This window comes from Limanda limanda, chromosome 7 (genome assembly GCF_963576545.1).
Source record: "Limanda limanda chromosome 7, fLimLim1.1, whole genome shotgun sequence".
NCBI lineage: Eukaryota > Metazoa > Chordata > Actinopteri > Pleuronectiformes > Pleuronectidae > Limanda > Limanda limanda.
The window spans coordinates 5,346,479-5,369,087 of record NC_083642.1 but is presented as its reverse complement, the minus strand read 5'-3'; the positions used below and the strand labels follow the sequence as shown (position 1 = coordinate 5,369,087).

At 40.7% G+C, this 22,609-nt stretch overlaps 2 protein-coding genes and 1 pseudogene across 2 annotated transcripts; all 3 read left to right on the top strand.

Moving 5' to 3' along the window:
* Positions 1 to 6,404: 6,404 nt before the first annotated feature.
* LOC133004639 (uncharacterized protein CXorf38 homolog) lies at positions 6,405 to 10,560 on the top strand. The gene is made up of 6 exons (XM_061074114.1): positions 6,405 to 6,605; positions 7,284 to 7,418; positions 7,785 to 7,907; positions 9,858 to 10,007; positions 10,131 to 10,319; positions 10,423 to 10,560. Exons 1-6 carry the CDS (start codon positions 6,405 to 6,407, stop codon positions 10,558 to 10,560), a joined length of 936 nt encoding a protein of 311 aa, XP_060930097.1.
* Positions 10,561 to 14,111: 3,551 nt separating this feature from the next.
* LOC133005188 (uncharacterized protein CXorf38 homolog) lies at positions 14,112 to 17,197 on the top strand. Its single transcript, XM_061074784.1, has 5 exons — positions 14,112 to 14,342; positions 15,026 to 15,160; positions 15,393 to 15,515; positions 16,672 to 16,860; positions 16,972 to 17,197. The coding sequence occupies exons 1-5, from the start codon at positions 14,142 to 14,144 to the stop codon at positions 17,080 to 17,082; spliced, it is 759 nt and encodes a 252-aa protein (XP_060930767.1). The 5' UTR covers positions 14,112 to 14,141; the 3' UTR covers positions 17,083 to 17,197.
* A 709-nt stretch (positions 17,198 to 17,906) lies between these two features.
* Positions 17,907 to 21,896, top strand: LOC133005187 (SH2 domain-containing protein 1A-like; annotated as a pseudogene).
* Positions 21,897 to 22,609: the final 713 nt, after the last annotated feature.

The window sequence follows — 22,609 nt, the reverse complement described above, 5'->3', positions numbered from 1 at the left end:
ACAACATCATCTATATCTATAGTGGGTTTTTAAACTTTTATTCCTCGATGCCATCAACGTGAATGGATTCAAATAAACGGTTTATTCTTTGTGCCAGTTCCGCTGTCCAAACCCAGACTGTGGCCCTTGACATCTCTGGTGGACGGGCCTACGTGTTGGGGGCAGCCGGTGACTGTGCGCTGTGGTTGTGCACAGGGCTCTGGTGTTCTGTACGCCTGGCATCAGCGCACTCGCTTCAAGGACTCACTCCTCCACTTGTCATCAGACTTGAATCTTCACTGTGGCGCGCTGGGAGAGGACAGCGATTACTACTGCGTGGCCAGTAACGCCCTGAGCAGTCAGGAGAGTGAGATCCTCTCCGTGCAGGTCCTGAGGCCTGCACACAGCGGCTGTGTATATGTTGTGAATCTGCAGGGTAAGAACAGATGAGGTCTTGTATTCTCTCTGAGAAATATAAAGGTAATAATCAGCGTTCCTTGTTGTCTCCAGGGAATAATGAAACATTTACAGGACATAATAAGATGTTGTTTTATGAGAGCATCTGCTCAGACTGTGATTTATGATCATTATACAGCAGATACCAACAGATATGACAGGTAAAGACATTAAGATTTGACAGGTAGGATTATAATACTGCTCAAGATAAAGTCTCACTATCATCTGTACTTGCTTTGGTCCTCATGACAGCAGTGTCTTTAAGGCAGCTGTTGCTGTAGGGTAATTTGTACTTAATAATAATAGTAAAATAGTACTTTATAATTCCTTTTAGGTACAGTAGGTATAATCGTTTATTGCACAGCTTTAGCAGAAAGAGCTAAAAACCATCAAAGCAACTTGTTTGATTGGATTATTGGAATCATCACTAATAAACATCATCATTGTGAATACTGTATAAATAGATTATATATTGTTTAAACAAAAGATTTAAGTTAATCTGTGTCAGAGTTTGACTTTATCGATCCCTAGTGGTGATATCAGAAAATACACTATCAAAATAATCTTTTCACTTATTTCTAAAACAACATTTGAAGGACACGGATCAAAGTGAGGAATGCGCTTGCTGTTTGTGAACCAGTGAGAGGAATAACAGATTGAGACTGAGCGGCGATGTGGTTCTGTGTGTAGAGGCATGTGCTTTGGTCAGCATGTATTCATGTGAATGTGTGTTATTCGCAGCCAACGGTGAATGGACGTGTGTTGGATGAGACTTATCTCTTCCGTTTTTTGCCTCATAAATACTATAAAAGCAAACACACACACACACGCCTCTGCTTTAACCACACGGTTTTTCCAAGCTTGGTGAAATGCATTGATAAGCAAGCATACACACACACACACACACACACACACACACTGCAGTGTGAAATTGGGTCAGCGGTGGAGAGTGGGCTTTAATGCTGAGCACATACGCTCTCTAAAACTGATCTGCATATTCATGTGGGTGGCTATCCAAATGACACACACACACACACACACACACACACAAGTAATCATGCCCAGATACATGTAGGCACATAAGTAAGTATATGCATGTAGACATTGACCTAAACTTATCCATCCCACACACATTACCACATGCTCACATGCATGCAAACATACACACACACACAGCGACAACAGAGCTCCGAGAAAACCCTGACTTCATCGATATGGTTACTGTCAGGAAGCTACAGGGGGAATTTATGTTCTACTCATTCTCATTCTTTGGCCGAAAATGAGCTTCTTCCTCTCCCAGCGACACCATGTCAATCATTTTTCTTCAATTCCATTCACTTCTCTTCCTCTATTAGCCTCCCTCTCCCGCCGGCAGAAGCAGTGACCACCTTTCAGAGTCCTGCTGATGTCGGCCGCCAAGCAGAACAGCTTTTGTCGAAAGTCCAATAATTGTTCATACTTCTCACACACTAAAAACGAAATAAAATAAAATAAAATAAAAATTAAGATCCCCAGAAATTGGACAGAAAGAGAGCCTGAGTGAAAGAGAGGTGTTATAGAGGGAGGGGGCTATAGGAGAATAAAAATGAGAAAAATGGAGAGAGGCAGAGAGAATAAGAGGTCTCTTTCCCTAAGGATACACTTGTCAAAAACCCCTACTTTGCGTTTCTGACTTTTGCGGTGATGAACAACAGTTTTCTCTGACAAAGCATTTTCCTGCTTATTTGCAGACGGAGGGAGGAGACGAGGCTCAAGTTGGAACGTGAGAAACTGAAAGGATGCAACAAAGGATTCGGAGCTAGTAAGCAGATAGCTCTGAAGGCCGCTTGGGGCTGGGTAGAGGAGGAGGGGGTAAGGTGGAGGGAAGGGGTGGCGGCGGAGGAGGAGGAGGAGGTGTGGGCTGGTGGTGTCTTTTGAAGAGAGAGATGGTTGGGGGAAAGAGAAAGGAGAAGACGGAGCGAATGAGACTGAGAGTGTGTGTGTGTCTCCTGTGTATGTGTTTGGGGACCTAACACAGTGAGGCCCGAGCATGTGATTTATTTCAGAATACTAATGTCTCTTTGATCTGCTCTGCTTAAAAAAAACACACCCTGCTGGGATTGCGGGTACACACACGCACACACGCACACACAAAAATGCATATATGTATTTATCCACACACTCCCGCACATACCTATCAGCATGCACACACACGCACACACAGACACACACACACACACGCACACTCACACACTCACTCCAGGGCGTCTAATCTACTTTAACTATCGTCCATAGAGATCCAATTACAAAGATAGAGGCATATTTGTTTTTTTCTGTGCATCCTAAAAGACTAATTAAATTTTCATGTAAAGATGAAATTATTTGATACAACACAAATGTCTTTTGATTTTCATAATTGTAATTTAATATGTTTTAACCGGGAATCCTGTGACTGTTACTGTCTATTTCGGCTGCACCTCTAGTCCTGAGCAAGAGTAAAATCAGTCGTTTAAAAACACACAGAACTCTGACGTTCACTCGTATCATTCTGTTCGTATTACAAACTAGGGCCATGGGAGACAGACTATGTCCCCTTGTATAACTGGGCAGAAGATAATCAATCACAGGGCTAAGAAAAAACACTAGCAAACAAATAGTTATTTGAGTTATTGAGTTATTAAGTTATTTAGTTATTTAGTTATTGAGTTATTGAGTTATTGAGTTATTGAGTTACTGAGTTATTTGTCTTGCATCCATATGCTGAAAAAGACAGAAGTATTACTCTATAAATATCAGACTGTAAGATTAGGCGATAGAAGAAGGCGAACAATAACAACTCAATGAAAAACAACTTAATCCAGTTTACAGCTCTGATTCATTTCCTGCCAATATATATTTGGAGATATAAAAATGTTAAATAACAATATTTAGTGAACAATACTACCCTCCACTGCAAGTCGTGAAGGAAGCAGCTCTGTGAAGAAAATTAATACCATAGCTCAAAATCCTTTTTACATCGGAACGGTCCTGATGTCCTGAGGTGCCACACAACATAAATTCTGTATCTCCCAATGTCTCAAACCCAAACCAAATAAAACGTGATCGCACAGGAGGGACATGTTTGCTTCAACACTCTCAAAGCAGACTAAATCTTCTCTGTATTTTGACATAATAACCTTGTTAATCCCACAAAACAGAGCAATTTTTTTTTCAAGTGAATGCAATATGGTTCCCTAGAATGCTAACATGCTCAATGACAATTCACAATTGTTTAGTAGTTATAATATTTACAACATTCAACATCTTAGGTCACAGGACACAGAAAATGCATTAGTTTAGCATGTAACAGATAACTTAACGTTGTCAGCTAACTGAATATGATAAACTGATCATAGCTAAGGTTGTACTACTACTACTTTAGCTATAAACTGAAAAACTGATGTTTTTGATGTTCCAGCACTGGGAGTGAAGTGGTTTTGGTTAGAAGGCAGCTTTTTATAATTAAATGAAAGATTAGGGGCACATTCAAAAATAAGAAGATGTAATGGTAATCTTCATAGTGATTGAGCTATTTCCTCTCCGTCTCGACAGACACTGCTGTGAAAGCTTGTAAGAACCTGCCTACTCCTGGCCCATATCTTCACTCTGGGATGTGTGCTTCATCCTGCAGGTTGCACACATTTTGACATCTTCCCAGTCAATGTCTCTTTCTGTAACAGATTCCTTATGTCGGTAAATCTTTCGATAAACCCCAGCTCCTATATCTTCGTACCTATTCATTCAATTGGGTGATAAACTGACATCTCACTCTCCTTATAATTAATCCTTTAATGATCGTAGCCCAGCGTAAATTGTCAGCTCTGGAAAGAAGCCGATGATTTTGCTGTGTAATTCTGTGGCTATGCTAAAAATATCTTGTTGTTGTATAAGTTTGGACAGATTTCTGCAGCAATGAGGACAAAATACGCCACGCAGCGACTCAACAGACCCAGGAATGGTTGGTGGAATGTCAATGGCTGTGGTCTGAGTTGATATGTTTTACGGTGTGTTTTCTCTCAACATGTCCGTCCGTACTGCTCAGGCTTGAAATAGAAAGGGCTTTAGTAAATTCTCTCCTTCTGCCAGCACCTACAGTGTCAGTTGATACATGGTATCTGTCAGAAACTCCAGTTCCTCCCTGATGAACACCTTCAACAGCCTCAGGGAAGTCAGTGCATGCAGCTGCCGACCAGGCACTTCTAGGTTTTTCCGACCCTCCTCCTCGCATCAAACAGCAGATGTAGCAGCTGGGTGATGCCACCTTTCATAACCGGCTGCTGCAAGGTGGCACCAGGCACTCCAGCCGGTTACGGACTCTGATGTGTTCAGCAAAGGTGGTGATTATCTGACCTGGCATTTCAGTGAGACACCTCAGAAAACCAGCTAGCACCTATAGCAGAGGATTTCAAAGTTTGACGGCCATGATATCTGGAGACCAAAACAGAGCAAGAAGAGTCTTGGATGTCATTATCTGGCCGGCAAGACAACTTCAATTGAAAAGTTATGTAACTCATAAATGTCTGCTGGTCATGTTGATAGATAACAAGCAGTTAATGTGTTAAAAAATATCAACCTGTGATAATATGTTATTCATCCACAGACCTCTGAACACTATTAAGGGAGACAGTAGCAAGAAGGTTCCCAGTTTGAATCCCAGCTGGGCACGAATACCCAGACAGTTCAAAGACATCCAGGGTTAGGTTACCAGGAGAATCCAAATCAAACATAGGTGTGAATCTGAGTTGGAATGGTTGTTTGTCTCTAATTGTTGAGCCTGCGATTCACTGGCGATTCACTGGCGACCTGTCGAGTGTCCCAATCTCTTGTCCATTGTCACCTGGGAATCTGTGACCCTTTTATTTATTTTTCTAAAGCTTTGGAGATTCATAAATGAAATTCTTGCATTGCTTGATGAAGCTGCACACCTTATTACCAAGCAGGTCATGTCTTCAACTTTGTCAAATGCTTTTTTCAGGTAAATGGCCTGTATGTTCTGTATATCGTGCTTTGCTAGTCTCTGATGACCACTCACAAGTCTTTACAGTACAGTTTTGCCATTTACTCATTCACACACATACTAATACAGTGTATCTAGAGCGTAGCGTGTTCTCTTTCACAACCATCAGAGGACACTTCCGCACGGAGACTGTGATTGGACCAACGACCTTCTGGACAACCTGCTCTACCTCCTGAGGACCTATTTTTCATCTTTTTTAATATTGTGAGACGGGTCATTTTTCAACATTTTCACCGCAGGAATAACTCATGGATCTTAATGAAACAGATCAGGCTCATGTCGGGAACTGATACTAATAAGAGTGTGGAATTAGTAGCAGCTTGAGTGACTTTTGGATGCTCGAAGAGAACCATTATAGTCTGATTTGAGTTCAGGCTGGTTTGGCAAATGCACCCTGCACAGCTTTTAGTGTTATTGTTTGTGAGACCTTCGTTATCGACTCTATACCTGCGTGTGCTATTAGTGAAGTGAATAATATTGACTGAGTCGTGAGGTTTCAGCTGAAGCGATTATGAGTCTGTAGAGCTCTATCGTTTACCTGTGTGCAGAAGAAAGGTTTCTTCAACAGCTTCCTTCCAGCGTCTCAGCTCTACAGGGTTCAGAGAAGCCAAGGGGGGGAAATTAAAATCAGTTTACTGAGGAAAATAAAGCAGGTATAGGCCAAAACACTGTTGGTCATACAGCATGTTGCTTTACGTCACGGATCTGTGACTCTGCTCTGTGGGGCAAACCAGCTCTGATCATAGAGTGTGACACCATCAGGCTTCCTCTGGATCTCTGCAGGAAAACTTCAGAAGGTCACATCCTGCAGTTTACCAAGCCGATGGCACCATCAAGTGATCACAGTGTTACTTAACCTGAGTGGGTGCAGCTAAGTAATAGGAATGTGATTGGACTTGTTTCGTTTCTCAGGAAGTGAGTGAGAATGGCCAAGATGGTGAATGCGGACTTGCGGCGGCGTCTCAACGACAAGGAGTATAAGAACTGGCTGAAGGCAAGTCAGTGTCTGTTCATACTGACGAAGGGCCTCCATCTCTACACCAGCCAGCAGATGGAAGGTTTCCACAAGGATCTGCTCGCCCACAGCTCGCAGCTCGGGAGGACGTGTGAGACCAATGCCTGCAGAGGCAACCAGGTGGGATCAGCCTGTCATTTCTGATCAACTGCTGCTTTAATATATCACTTGATGATTCTAGGGCTTTACAACTGGTTCTCACTCAGGACTCAAGTTACGTTTCCACAGCTGGAACTTTCTCCAGGATCTGGGAAACTTTCATAGAGGAAACTTTCCAGGAACCGGGGTCTGAATAATGTTCCAGACAAAGCTCTTTTTACCCTTCAAAATAAAATCCTTACTCAGGGCGGAAGCACTTTCAGAAAGTATGAACTAACAACTTGTTTCTGTCAGCTCTAACCTTTAGTAAAATTTTGATTAGTCTCTTACTGGAGGAAAGTAATTTTACACTTACCATTCTTTGTACACAAATGAGAAATTTAAAAAATCAGTATTAATCTAAGTTTTAATTGAAAACATTTTTTTAATTTATTTACTTTTTAAATTAAGTTTATTTTTGAATTCTCACTTGCGATGTCTGTGTATATTTAGGTTTATTTAGATTGAATGAGTTGAATTGTTATTTTACGCTAAAACCTTTAAGAAAGTACAGGGACCTTCAGGGTGGGGCTTGCAGCACTGGAGATGCTTCATCAACAGGGATCTCCAGGAAGCATTTAGTTATTTGGAAAGGTTCCTGGGACTAAAGGATTTTGGTTGAAATGTGACAAAGTATTCTCACTGCGTATGTGTGTGTAGCTCTCCTCGGCATGTGGGCCGTGTAGCGAGTGGAAGAAGGAGATCATGGCACACCAGAGACAGCCGCAAGGGAGCCTGTGCTGGGTGAACTGTTCCCCTCCCTCCTGGAGAACAGACTTCTGGGAAGTGGCCAAGGTACCAACATTTAGAGCAGTTATTCCAAACCAGCATATTACTATATTTCTTTAGAGCTGCAACCTCCACACATACATACACACACACATACACACACACACACACACACAAACACATTAGACTGCAGATCTAAGTTTTCTGAAACTTGAGAAGCTCCGTGATTCAATTCTGTCAAATGATGTCATCTCATGGTCAAGACAAATATATCCAATATATTGCATATGCCTGAATAGTATATATTTATATAGACTATCTATCCTGTCGATCTAACTAACTAACTAACTAACTCTCTCTCTCTCTCTCTCTCTCTCTCTCTCTCTCTCTCTCTCTCTCTCTCTCTCTGTCTCTCTCTCTCTCTATCTGTAGGCCTACATGCCACGAGGTCAGAGGAAAGTGAAGGGGGCGGATCAGTGCGATGCCTCTGCTCTGCTCAGGCTCATCTACTCCTGTGACCGTTTCGAGTCTGTGAATCAAAAATATGTGACAGAGGTAAATGTATAGTCCGAAATGGGCTCATAGATAAGCTGTTAAGTCAAAACATATTATATGACCTACCACCTGCGGGTCAAAGTCATAAAATGTGTTAAATTCAATGTAACAAATGAAAGGCCTTGATAAATATTTTTGTTTTAAAAAATTCAGATTAGATTCATGCACATCACTGCCAAAGGTCACCATGAAAATGTCCTCTTCCCCACCAAATTGAGATAGAGGAACTATTAGTTTGTGTTATTAGTTGATCTGTTTCTGGTTAAGCTTTATGTTTTAGTCGAATGCTCTTCTAGCCAGCTTGCTATGTGTTATGGCAGTTTTCTGGAAGCTGGTGAAAGGAGAACTCAGGCAGCAGCTGATGTCTTATGCAGAAGGCTTTAATGTAGACTTGATGCAGCAAGGAGACCAGGAGGTGAAACAATATACAACAATAATAGAGTAACATAAGCAGGTGTCACCCCCAAGTCTGAAGATGTTACCCACAGCATCCGCATATACAGTATCTCCCTCTACTTGTGTCACCCATTCTAACAGTACATCCATGAAGGGCTAGGGTTGCTGTCACTTTCATTGTTACATGTAGGTGTTTGCATCCTATTGGATAGTTAAGCCTATAGTATGCATTCCTGATTCACATTGTGTCCTTATATCTTGTCCCTGGAGAAGTATGCAAAAGAGTTGAAGTCGTTGAGAGTTGAAGTCGTTATTAAAAAGGTCTTTAAAAGTCTTAAAGGAGACATATTATGCCCATTTTACCACAAGTTGATATGGTTCCTTGGGGTCTTAATGAAATGTCTCTAACATTTTTTGGTCAAAATACCACAAGGATCATTTAAAACAGCAGCCTTCTTTCCCTGTCTAAAACAGCCCTCCTCAGATTGACCTGTTTTGAGTGCCCCCCCCCCCCCTGTCACCGCCCCGCCCCCCCTGTCACCATCCCGCCCCCCTGTCACTCACACACAGACACATCCACTTTCACGTCTTAAATCTCTCCTTAGCATATTTAAGGTTGTTAAAATAATTTTAAGTCACTGTCCTACACATATATTTCTGTATCAGTTTGTTGTGTTTCTTCATTGAAGCTACAATTTTCAAACTACTACACCTTCTGATAAGGATGTACATTTATTAGATATGTGTGTATACAGTATATAATTGTATGTGTATATTTATTCATACAGGGCATATATTCTGAGCACGCGCGCACACACACACACACACACACACACACACACACACACACACACACACACACACACACACACACACACACACACACACACACGCACACACACAGATAGACACAGACACACACACACACACACAGACAGACAAAGGGATGTGGGGGCTATAGACACGTTCCCTGCCTCGCTCACCCCCACTCCCCCGCTCTCGCTGCCTCGCGCTCCCCCGGCTGACAGACACACAGCCCGGCCGGTGCTCGCTGCGCAGAGGTGCAGCTCCCGGCCGGCCTCGCGTCCAGAATTTGGTCTCCTCCTCCGCCAGATCTCCACCTCCGGGGGGGGGGGGGGGGCTATGTTAAATCCTGACGTAGAAAAAGCCCATAATCCAATAGGACGCACTCTAGAGTATAGTTTCTGACAGAGAGGAACCACGTCAAATCACTGGAGTTGTTTTTTTCCAGAGTTTTTGGGACGGTAGACATGCCAGATACCCAAATTAACGTGTAGAAGCACTACAAAAGTGGAATTTTCATAATATGTCCCCTTTAAATTACACTTTTTTTTATAGCTGTAGTCCAGCTGCAACCAAGTCTTCTATACCGAGAGCTGATTTTGGTTAAGATTTTGGCAGCAGTAATATAGAAATATAAATTGTAAATGCCTTTTCTCTAATATTCAAATGCTTTATTTTCACTCCAACAGCTAAACCTCACTAGTTTACATGTGGTCTGATACAAATGTTCTGATGTGTGTGTTGTTCCAGGTGATCCACTACAGGAACGAGATAATGCATTCTTCTGTGGGTCGTATCATGGATGAATGGATGAGCGGATACCAGACAACTCTGAAACACTTTGTGCAGCAGTTCAGCAACGTACCACAGATGGGCAAAGTTGGACAAGAAATAGATGAGGTGAGTGTGTGAGTGTGAGCGTGTGTGTGTGTGTGTGTGGGGGGGGGGGGTGAGTTTGGTGTTGTTGTTGTTAAAATATGTCCAGTTTGAGAACCACGCTTTTTTTTTGCTTGTTTTGAACAGGCGCTGACTGTCGATTGGAAGATAACTGCCTCTGATCTGGAGAAACTGGACATTGCTGGCGGTCGAGTTTGTGGTTTTTCACACCAATTGGAGGCCAACATCAAATTTTTCAGCCAATGGGAGGCTGAGTTGCTCCAGGAGAAGCTGCAGGAGTTACTGCATACTGACGATGAAGATGCTGAGACACAGGTGCAAAGAGCAAACATATACGCTTACACTAGAACAAAAATAAATGTAAACAATAACACATTAAAATAAATATGGCATGTAATTCGAACTGTCTCTTCATCAGGTTACTAAGCAGCTGGAATGGCTTGGTGATTTCCTGCAGGCCAACAGTGATTTGGATGAAATGTTTTCTGAAAAGATTCAGGCCATCCACTCACTCAGGGAAAAAAGAGCTCGTTCACCTGAAGCAGCCGGTCAGTGACTTTGAAGATGAACCGTGAAACACAGAGTTTCTCTTGCTGCAGTAACTAATAAAATCTCATCACAGTACATGAAGTCACTTAGTGTTTGTTTGATTTGTTCCAGAGATGTGAGAAATCATTTAAACATCATGAAAATGACTGCGACATGCAGACCCGATCCGACACCATTGATTAATCACCTATACAAAATGAACTATGAACATGAACTAGTTAATTGTCATCTGCGTGAACTGAACTTGGGTCTCGTTCTTATTAAGTGTGAGGTGGCTCAACACTGCTTCTACAGATGAGCTCAGATTCAGATTTCACATTTTCATTTAATTGTGTAAAGGTTTGGTTGTTACCACAGCTACCCTGTGATTAATCTGATAAAAAATTGTAATCATTTGACAGCCCTCATTTTATTAACCTTCTCTACCTTGCTAACACTTCTAAAATTATGCAAATAAGTAAACTGTTTCTACATTCCTGAGTGAGTGGAAAAACCAAGTTACACTTCGAGTAATTCCTGTATATTGACCTTAAAAGAACCCATGAACAATACATTTCTCTTTGAGCAATAAGCCCAACGCTGGTGGACACAGACACTTTACTCCATGCTCCATACAAATGTTCTCTGTTTTCACCTCAGATTACACATTACGTCACATTTAAATTTTTATAGCTCAACAGGATTTGTCTGCAGCACACCACTTCCTGATGAGGTTTACACTGCTGTCAGTGGGAAACTGACATTGTCAAAATGTCTGATGTGTTACACTGTTGAAATACACATGTATTGCCATAAAACAGTGTGACAAACAAATGTTTACACAAAGGTTTTCAGAAAGCAAACTAGTGATGATGACAAGAAGGGAGGATTAAGTAGTAGTTCTTTTTTTTTCATATTTGTAATTTAATATGTTTTAACCGGGAATCCTGTGACTGTTACTGTCTATTTCGGCTGCACCTCTAGTCCTGAGCAAGAGCTCAGTCGTTTAAAAACACACAGAACGCTGAAGTTCACTCGTATCATTCTGTCCGTATTCCAAACTAAGGCCATGGGAGACAGACTATGTCCCCTTGTATAACTGGGCAGAAGATAATCAATCACAGGGCTAAGAAAAAACACTAGCAAACAAATAGTTATTTGAGTTATTGAGCTATTGAGTTATTGAGTTACTGAGTTATTGATTTGTCTTGCATCCATATGCTGAAAAAGACAGAAGTATTACTCTGTAAATATCAGACTGTAAGATTAGGCGATAGAAGAATGCGAACAATAACAACTCAATGAAAAAAAAATTAATCCAGTTAACAGCTCTGATTCATTTCCTGCCAATATATATTTGAACATATAAAAATGTTAAATAACAATATTTACTGAACAATACTACCCTCCACTGCAAGTCGTGAAGGAAGCAGCTCTGTGAAGAAAATTAATACCATAGCTCAAAATCCTTTTTACTTCGGAACGGTCCTGATGTCCTGAGGTGCCACACAACATAAATTCTGTATCTCCCAATGTCTCAAACCCAAACCAAATAAAACGTGATCGCACAGGAGGGACATGTTTGCTTCAACACTCTCAAAGCAGACTAAATCTTCTCTGTATTTTGACATAATAACCTTGTTAATCCCACAACACAGAGCAATTTTTTTTCCATGTGAATGCAATATGGTTCCCTAGAATGCTAACATGCTCAATGACAATTCACAATTGTTTAGTAGTTATAATATTTACAACATTCAACATCTTAGGTCACAGGACACAGATAATGCATTAGTTTTGCATGTAACAGATAACTTAACGTTGTCAGATAACTGAATATGATAAACTGATCATAGCTAAGGTTGTACTACTACTACTTTAGCTATAAACTGAAAAACTGATGTTTTTGATGTTCCAGCACTGGGAGTGAAGTGGTTTTGGTTAGAAGGCAGCTTTTTATAATTAAATGAAAGATTAGGGGCACATTCAAAAATAAGAAGATGTAATGGTAATCTTCATAGTGATTGAGCTATTTCCTCTCCGTCTCGACAGACACTGCTGTGAAAGCTTGTAAGAACCTGCCTACTCCTGGCCCATATCTTCACTCTGGGATGTGTGCTTCATCCTGCAGGTTGCACACATTTTGACATCTTCCCAGTCAATGTCTCTTTCTGTAACAGATTCCTTATGTTGGTAAATCTTTCGATAAACCCCAGCTCCTATATCTTCATACGTATTCATTCAATTGGGTGATAAACTGACATCTCACTCTCCTTATAATTAATCCTTTAATGATCGTAGCTCAGTGTAAATTGTCAGCTCTGGAAAGAAGCCGAATCCCAGCTGGGCACGAATACCCACGACAGTCCAAAGACATCCAGGGTTAGGTTACCAGGAGAATCCAGATCAAATATAGGTGTGAATCTGAGTTGGAATGGTTGTTTGTCTCTGTTTGTTGGGCCGGCAATACCCTGGCGACCTGTCGAGTGTCCCAATCTCTTGACCAGTGTCACCTGGGAAAGGCTCTTTTATTTATTTTTCTAAAGCTTGGAGATTCATAAATGAAATTCTTGCATTGCTTGATGAAGCTGCACACCTTATTACATAGCAGGACATGTCTTCAACTTTGTCAAATGTTTTTTTCAGGTACATGGCCTGTATGTTCTGTATATCGTGCTTTGCTAGTCTCTGATGACCACTCACAAGTCTTTACAGTACAGTTTTGCCATTTACCCATTCACACACATACCAATACAGTGTATCTAGAGCGTAGCATGTTCTCTTTCACAACCATCAGAGGACACTTCAGCACGGAGACTCTGATCGGACCAACGACCTCCTGGACAACCTGCTCTACCTCCGGAGGACTTATTTTCCCCCTTATTTAATATTGTGAGACAGGTCATTTTTCAACATGGAATAACTCATGGATTTTGATGAAAAAGATCAGACTCATGTAGGGAACTGATACTAATAAGAGTGTGGAATTAGTAGCAGCTTGAGTGACTGTTGGATGCTCGATGAGAACCATTATAGTCTGATTTGAGTTCAGGCTGGTTTGGCAAATGCACCCTGCACAGCTTTTAGTTTTATTGTTTGTGAGACCTTCGTTATCGACTCTATACCTGCCTGTGCTATTAGTGAAGTGAGTAATATTGACTGAGTCATGAGGTTTCAGCTGAAGCGATCATGAGTCTGTAGAGCTCTATCGTTTACCTGTGTGCAGTAGAAAGGTTCCTTCAACAGCTTCCCCAGTCTCAGCTCTACAGGGTTCAGAGAAGCCCCGGGGAAAAAATGGAAAATCAGTTTACTGAGGAAAATAAAGCAGGTATAGGCCAAAACACTGTTGGTCATACAGCATGTTGCTTTACGTCACGGATCTGTGACTCTGCTCTGTGGGGCAAAGCAGCTCTGATCATAGAATGTGACACCACCAGGCTTCCTCTGGATCTCTGCAGGTAAACTTCAAAAGGTCACATCCTGCAGTTTACCAAGCCGATGGCGCCATCTAGTGGTCACTGTGTTACTTAACCTGAGTGGGTGGAGCTCAGTAAGAGTAATGTGATTGGACTTGTTTCGTTTCTCAGGAAGTGAGTGAGGAGGGCCAAGATGGTGAGTGAGGAGTTGCTGCTTCGTCTCAACGACAGGGAGTATAAGAACTGGCTGAAGGCAGGACGGTGTCTGCTCATACTGAAGAGTGGCCTCCATCTCTTCACCAGCCAGCAGATGAGAGGTTTCCACAAGGCTCTGCTCGCCCACAGCCCGCAGCTCAGGAGGACGTGTGAGACCAATGCCTGCAGAGGCAACCAGGTGGGATCAGCCTGTCATGTCTGATCAACTGCTGCTTTAATATATCACCGGATGATTCTAGGGCTTTACAACTGGTTCTCACTCAGGACTCAAGTTACGTTTCCACAGCTGGAACTTTCACCAGGATCTGGGAAACTTTGCAGGAGCAGGGGTCTGAATAATGTTCCAGACAAAGCTCTTTTTACCCTTCAAAATAAAATACTTACTCAGGGCGGCACTCAAAGAAAGTATGAAATAACAACTTGTTTTTGCCAGCTTTAACCTTTAGTAAAATGCCAATTAGTCTCTTAATGGAGGAAAATCATTTTTACACTTACCATTATGTGTACTCAAATGAGAGAAATCAGTACATTTTCAGCACATTATTAAAAAACTGGAAAAGACCCACTAAATATACACAGATATTATATATAATACAGATATATCATTTCATTGACATTTTTAGTTTTTTTATTTCTCACTTGTTATGTTTGTGTATATTTAGGTATATTTAGATTGAAGGAGTTCCTTGTTGAATTTGTATTTTACGCTAAAACCTTTAAGTACAGGGACCTTCAGGGTGGGGCTTGCAGCACGAGAGATCTCCAGGAAGCATTTAGTTATTTGGAAAGGTTCCTGGGATTAAAGGATTTTGGTTGAAATGTGATGTTACCAAAGTATTCTCACTGCGTATGTGTGTGTAGCTCTCCTCAGCATGTAGGCCGTGTAGCGAGTGGAAGAAGGAGATCCTGGGACACCAGAGACAGCCGAAAAGGGCCGTGTGCTGGGAGAACTGTTTCCCTCCCTCTTGGAGAACAGACTTCTGGGAAGTGGCCAAGGTACCAACATTTAGAGCAGTTATTCCAAACCAGCATATTACTATATTTCCTTAGAGCTGCAACCTTCACACATACATACATACACATTAGATCTTAGTTTTCTAGTTTACACTATCTATTCTATCGATCTAACTATCGATCTAACTATCGATCTAACTATCGATCTAACTATCGATCTAACCATCTCTCCTCTCTCCTCTCTCCTCTCTCCTCTCTGTCTTTCTCTCTGTAGGCCTACATGCCACGAGGTCAGGGGAAAGTGAAGGGGGCGGATCAATGCGAGGCCTCTGCTCTGCGAGGCCTCATCTGCTCCTGTGACTGTTTCCAGTCTGTGGATTCAACATTTGTGAGAGAGGTAAATGTATAAAATAGGCTCATTGATTGGGTCAAAGTCATAAAATGTGTTAAATTCAATGTAACAAATGAAAGGCCTTGGTAAATATTTGTGTTTTAAAAAATTCAGATTAGATTCAGGCACATCACTGCTAAAGGTCCCCATGAAAATGTCCTTTTCCCCACCAAATTGACCAAGAGGAACTATTAGATTGTGTTATTAGTTGATCTGTTTCTGGTTAAGCTTTATGTTTTAGTCTAATGCTCTTCTAGCCAGCTTGCTATGTGTTATGGAAGTTTTCTGGAAGCTGGTGAAAGGAGAACTCAGGCAGCAGCTGATGTCTTATGCAGAAGGCTTTAATGTAGACTTGATGCAGCAAGGAGACCAGGAGGTGAAACAATATACAAACGCTAACAGAGTAAAATGAGCAAACGTCTTGTCCCTGGAGAAATATGCAAAAGAGTTGAAGTCGGTGCCTCTCTGTCTGGGTGCATCTGAGTTAGATATGAAAGTCCCTAAGCGTAGATGCTACAATGTACTGTTGGTTGATCTTTATCTATAACCTGACCTTGGTACTGCTTAGTGAGAGAATGGAGTATCTGTGGAGTTTAGACAGGCACTATTCTCCTGTGTAGATATAATGTAATAATCAATATACATAATATATATAGTGGCATGTAAAGTAATGTTGGAGGATATTCAAAAATACCTCAACACTATGAACATGCAAGTCAACAGATAAGTGGCTCAAGAATGAAGAGAACTTGTGAAACTTTCAATACTTTCAAATTAAAGTATTATTAAAAAGGTATTTAAAAGTATTAAATTACACTTTTGTTATAGCTGTAGACCAGCTGCAACCAAGTCTTCTATACCAGGAGCTGGTTTTCGTTAAGATTTTGGCAGCAGTACTATAGAAAGATAGATTGTAAATGCATTCTTGTGAGTTGCGTATCAAGGATGAATGGATAAGAAGATACCAGACAACTCTGAAACACGTTGTGCGGCAGTTCAGCCACGTACCACAGATGGCAAAAGTTGGACAAGAAATAGATGAGGTGTGAGTGTGTGCGTGTGCGTGTGCGTGTGCGTGTGTGTGTGTGTGTGTTAAAATATGTCCAGTTTGAGAACCACGCTTTTTTTTGTGCCTCACAGCTTGTTTGCTTGTTTTGAACAGATGCTGACTGTCGATTTGTCCGTATCTGTCTCTGGTCTGGACCAACTAGACTCTGTTGACTCGGACGGTCTAGTGTGTGATTCTATACACCAATCGGAAGCCACGATCGACTTAATCAGCCAATGGGAGGCTGAGTTGCTCCAGGAGAAGCTGCAGGAGTTACTGCATACTGACGATGAAGATGCACAGGTGCAAAGAGCAAACATATACGCTTACACTAGAACAAAAATAAATATGAACTAAGACATTAACACACATTCATGTAAATATGGCATGTAATTTGAACTGTCTCTTCATCAGGATACTGAGCAGCTGAAAGGGCTTGGTGGTTTCCTGCAGGCCAACAGAGATTTGGGGGAAAGGTTTTCTGCAGAGCTTCAGCCCATCCACTCACTACAGGCCAGACAATAAGAAGGACCAGAAAAGATGAACGAGAAGCAACTGGAACCCTTTATAATTTCATTTGAATTTAAGTTGAAGATTTGTCACCGTATATGAACATGTATATAAAATTTTATAAAAAATGCTAGTGACTAGTGTTTACTTAAAAAGTATGTGATAAAAACAGAAATGTTCTCAAACCCTTTTACAGCTGCATAATAATGTCTTGATGTCAAAAGAAAGTTATAGAGTAATGGTGACCAAAAGAAAAATGTTCAGCATATATTTTATTTAGGGCTGTCAGAATTTACATGTTTACGCGGAATGGTTAATTTATTTATGCGTAGAATGACCCTCTCCATGTACCCATACCTGCCTACGCTCAGAGCGACCCACGCAGTGAGATCAGAGCTCGTTCACGTGAGGCAGCAAGTCAGTGACTTGAAGAAGAAAAGTTAAACACAGATGCTGCTCAGAGATCAGCTGCGTCATGATCAGAGCAGAAGCTGCAGTAACTAATAAACACTCACCACTAGTTATCAGGACCGGATCAGTTCATGAAGTCACTTAGTGTTTGTTTGATTTGTTCCAGAGTTTATGAGACTGCATTTAAACATCATGAAAATGACTCGGTGTTAAAATGAGCAGAGCGACACACAGACATGATCCGACACCATTGATTCCTCAAACACATGACTGTACGTTTGTCATCTAAATCATCCCAATACAAAATAAACTATGAGCGTGAACTAGTTAATTTTCACATTTAAATTTTTATAGCTCAACAGGATTTGTCTGCAGCAAACCACATCCTGATGAGGTTTACACTGCTGTCAGTGGGAAACTGACATTGTCAAAATGTCTGATGTGTTTCACTGTTGAAATACACATGTATTGCCATAAAACAGTGTGACAAACAAATGTTTACACAAAGGTTTTCAGAAAGTTAACTAGTGATGAGGACAAGAAGGGAGGATTAAGTCGATTTTTTCTTTTTTGTGACGTGTCAGGTGAAATTTTTTTTTATCAGACCACCTTTTTTTTTTACCTCAGACAAAGTGCACGGCATGAGCTGCAAGCTGCTTGACAGATAAGTGTGAAAACCAGAGACGCTCGTATGATACTTTCACACGCTCTGTTGCCACAACTATCTGCTGCACCTGCACCTTTCTACACTCACATGAGTGCTGGCCTCAGAGGCGACATGGAGCAGGAGGGGGAGCTGGTTCGGTCCATTTACTTTGGGAGAATTGGGAGTGAGGCCACAGAGAGGCTGCTGGAGAGGTTCGGACGGGATGGCAGCTTTCTGCTGAGAGACAGCGACACCATGCAGGGGGCCTACTGTCTGTGTGTGAGGTGAGATGGGAGGGTTGTGATAGTTAAGGGTTTGTTGGATAATTCTTGATTTAAATAGTTTATTCCTCATTCATTTACAGTTGATATGTTGTGTACAGTCCAGCTGAGAAAGTCAGTCTGTTAAAACAATATTATATAAGTCATTAGTAAAGCTTTTCAACCCTGTACATTTGGCATAGACATTGATGTAATGTCTTAAAGTTTTAAAATTCTTTGGGATTATATTTTTTGTTATAATCTTCTAGTCTAATGGATACTGGGGTTGAGTTTCTTGTTCCTCGGCACCTTAATACTGTACTGTCAGGAACAACTTCACAAAATGTTGCTCACTTTAAGAAATATCTATGTAATTCTTCTCAATAATATACCTTTTAAACAGGATTTATGTTTAAACAGGAGTTACAGTTCAATCTGTGTACTAAATAAGAAAGTATCTAATAAACACTATATGACAATTTCCTGCCAGCTGCAAGACTTTGTTTGCCGACTCTGGGAAATTTGCAGTGCTGTGTTGTTTCATATTTATTATGTATTACATATTCAAATGTTTAAGAATTGACAAAAACATGACATTTTTATAACAAATCTATAAGAACAACACTACATTGATCATGCCAGTGTAAACTGAGATTGTAAAAGCTGATTAGCATAATATACTGTATATAACACATTGTGATGGCATGTGTGTGTTAAGTTGCTGATATCAATGCTGTTGCATTTTAAATTTTACATCAATGAATTTTTGAAGAACGTGAGTAAATATTTGTTGAAACAATCTGTGACTGGATACAAAATATTTTGTTGACCTACATTAACCCCGGATTATTCCGTTCATTTATAGCGCCACGTGGTGGAATAGAGTGGAACTTCATGTTGCGACATCGATTGTTCACACATCAGGTTCATTTATCTCATCTCCAATGCTCCTTTGACTGCACTGGCCCCAGCTAATTCTGAAGTGCCCCTATTCTGTCAGTAGTCCTTTTTTTATTTAGATGAACTAGTCACTCGTATATTACTATTTTGTTAAGAATGTTTGCTTTCAAGGCTTTTTTGAAGTTCACAAATGTGCTTGAACAAGGATATTTTTTCAAAATAAGATCAATCAATCAATCAATCAATCAATCAATCAATCAATCAATCAAATTTTATTTGTATAGCCCATATTCACAAATCACAATTCGTCTCATAGGGCTTTAACATGGTGTGACATCCTCTGTCCTAAACCCTCAGCAAGAGTAAGGAAAAACAAACTACAAAAAAAAACCTGTTAACAGGGTAAAAATATGTAGAAACCTCAGAGAGAGCCACATGTGAGGGATCAATGATATGTGACTTTTCTCAAAGCTACAGAGCTAAAAGTAAAAAAGGAATTATTCATATGTGCACCTTACTGAATCTGCCCCTGCTCTAGAAAGATTTGTGAGGCGTAAATTAAAGTTTGTTTCACCTTGTGTGTGTTGGACATGAAACTGAAATCAGGTACAACCTCTGCTCCCAGTTCATTAACCATCTCTTTCAGATGTCATCACTCCATTCAAACATATGTGAACATATAGTCACATTTTACGGATTTCACAGTAAACCATTCAAATCTCTGAAATGTGTGTTTTGCAGGAAAACACAGTTTGTGCACACCTTCCGGCTTGTACACTCCATCGACGGCTGGGGTCCTCAGGTGAGCGAACATCTGCATCCAGATCGCACATGTCACACACTTCACAGACATATAAACCAGGAGGTTATTTTTGATTTGTGTGTTTGTGTTAGTCAGAGTTCAGGCATCAGACGGCAGAGCTTTGGGACACTGGAAACACTGATAGAGAACTACAGAGGAGGTTCAGCCTCAGGTGTCACAACTGTCCCCTCACACACCCACTGGACAGAACACAGCTACAGTACATCAGTACTGCACAAGGTATGTCACACAAAGACACACACACACACACACACACACACACACACACACACACACACACACACACACACGCACACACACACACACACACACCCTTTCTTCAGTATGTTACAATATAATGTATTCAAAAAGTATATGAAAACTCAAACAGATACAAACGCAGAATCACGAGTGGTTGTTTCAGTTTTTTTGTGTTTGTGGTAAATCAAAGTTTCCTTTTGAAGCTGTGATAAGAATTCTGCATTTGGGTAATGATTAATAGAAGAACAGACATGCATGTAGAGGATGGGATAAACAAATGTGTTTATCCAAAGGGTCAAACTTGATGGTGTCTCGGACATCTTGTGTTGGGATTTCACACCAGGGGTGTGACCTGGAGTGCCAGGGGACTTTGTGCTAGATTTTACAAAAATTCCCATGACACAGTAGTGAAAGGTTTGTTGTGCCTCATGACCTCCTCACTCAGTTATCTTACAGTTCCATCTGTTTCCTCTACAGAGTTTGTCTACATGGAAATGAGCAGCAGCGGCGGCAGCGGTAGTAGCAGCGGCAATGGCAGGAGCAGCAGCGGCAGCGGCAGGTCCGTCTGATAAGGTTGTGCCTTCAGACGAGTGGACCAATGCTGTTAATCAGGCGGAAAAACTGAAGATGAGATACGCAGAATATTTTCACATATTTTCTGTGTTTCATTTTTTATCTTTATTCGTGTCACTTTAGCATCAGCTAATTGTAAATGTTCTCTTTTGCTTTGTTCATTTCAGTGATTCTGTTCATTGTTGCTGTAATACTTTATCTCATTGATAATATATGTATTTGTTGCTCTGTGGCTAAACCTGGTTCAGTTTGTTAGGCTCATACAAGTCCAGCTTATTAGACTTTTGAACCATGGAGCTTATCCTATCAATACCTTGGTCTGTTGGTAGAACCATTTATCTTTCTAATTATATATAGAGGAAGTCCCAACCAAAAAAAGTCAAACTTTCGAACAACTTTTTAGACACACGTCTCTCTTAGTTAGACAGAACAAATAGCTTTATGAGATTAATATCAAGACATTTCTTCAGATCCTGTAGAAGAGTGTAGGTTGTCCTTGAGGTGGGTGAGAAGAACTTCAAAAGTCCTTATATGGAATCAGTCAATGTAGTTTGTAGCTATGTTAAGCTAAGCTAACTGTAGTTTCATGTTTAATGGAAAGATGTTGTAACAGTGGTGTTCTCATCATCGTCTCATCTAACGCTCTGCCAGAAAGAAAATTAGCAAATGTCAGACCTATTTTTCATTTCGCGTTGATTCATTCTTTATCCCATTCAATCGTTTTCACACTTTTTTTAATGCTGTCTTTTATTTTTTTTACAGTTTTTATAATTGTGTTTTATTGTCAATAAACAGAAATTACAGGAAAAGTCGAACTTCAGTAAAGACAAATTAATGACAGGCGTTCATTGACCTTGGACCTGGTGTAAGCGTCAACGTTTGTCTTAATGTTGGATTTTTGCTTTTGCTGTTATCATTCTGTAAACAATGAACTGCTATAATAGGGACTGCAAACTGGAACATTCTGTACAAATAAAGGTTGAATCAATTAATAAATGAATGACTGGATTTTAAAAAGAGCAGATGATGCATTACCAAACTTTATTACACACACACACAAAAAGGTACATACTTTTTGTCAAAGCTCTAGATCCAGAGAGAGAGTGTGTGTGTGTGTGTGTGTGTGTGTGTGTGTGTGTGTGTGTGTGTGTGTGTGTGTGTGTGTGTGTGTGCGTATGTGTGCGTATGTGTGTTTCTTAAAAGCCTATAAAAGAATCTGCAAATGCGTTCTGAAGTTTATGAAATTAAAGTATATTGAGATTTATACATGTGTAGACATAATGCGAATGCGTGTGAAGATTTGACCATATCCACACAGTTTTGTTTACCCTTAGCTAAGGTGTGACAAGTAAAGCGGGCAACAAGTATTGAACAATATTAAAGTGTAAACTTGAGCTAACACTCTTGACCTTGAGAGCATTGAATATATACACCTCCCACACAAATACACTCCCACATTCATATGCATACATTCAACACATTTTTGAGCTGAGGGGAAATGCTGTTGGTGTTAGGTCTGTGTAATTACTGTAAATTTGAAAGCGTCCTCCCCATATTACTTTTAAAATGTCTTTAAAGGGTTCTCCTCTTCTTCCTCCACCTTGGTGATCTCCTCTTCAGCCTTAGAAGGCTGCACAGGATGGGAGAACTGGAAACAAAACAGAAAAAGCAAAACAGTGGCACCCTTTG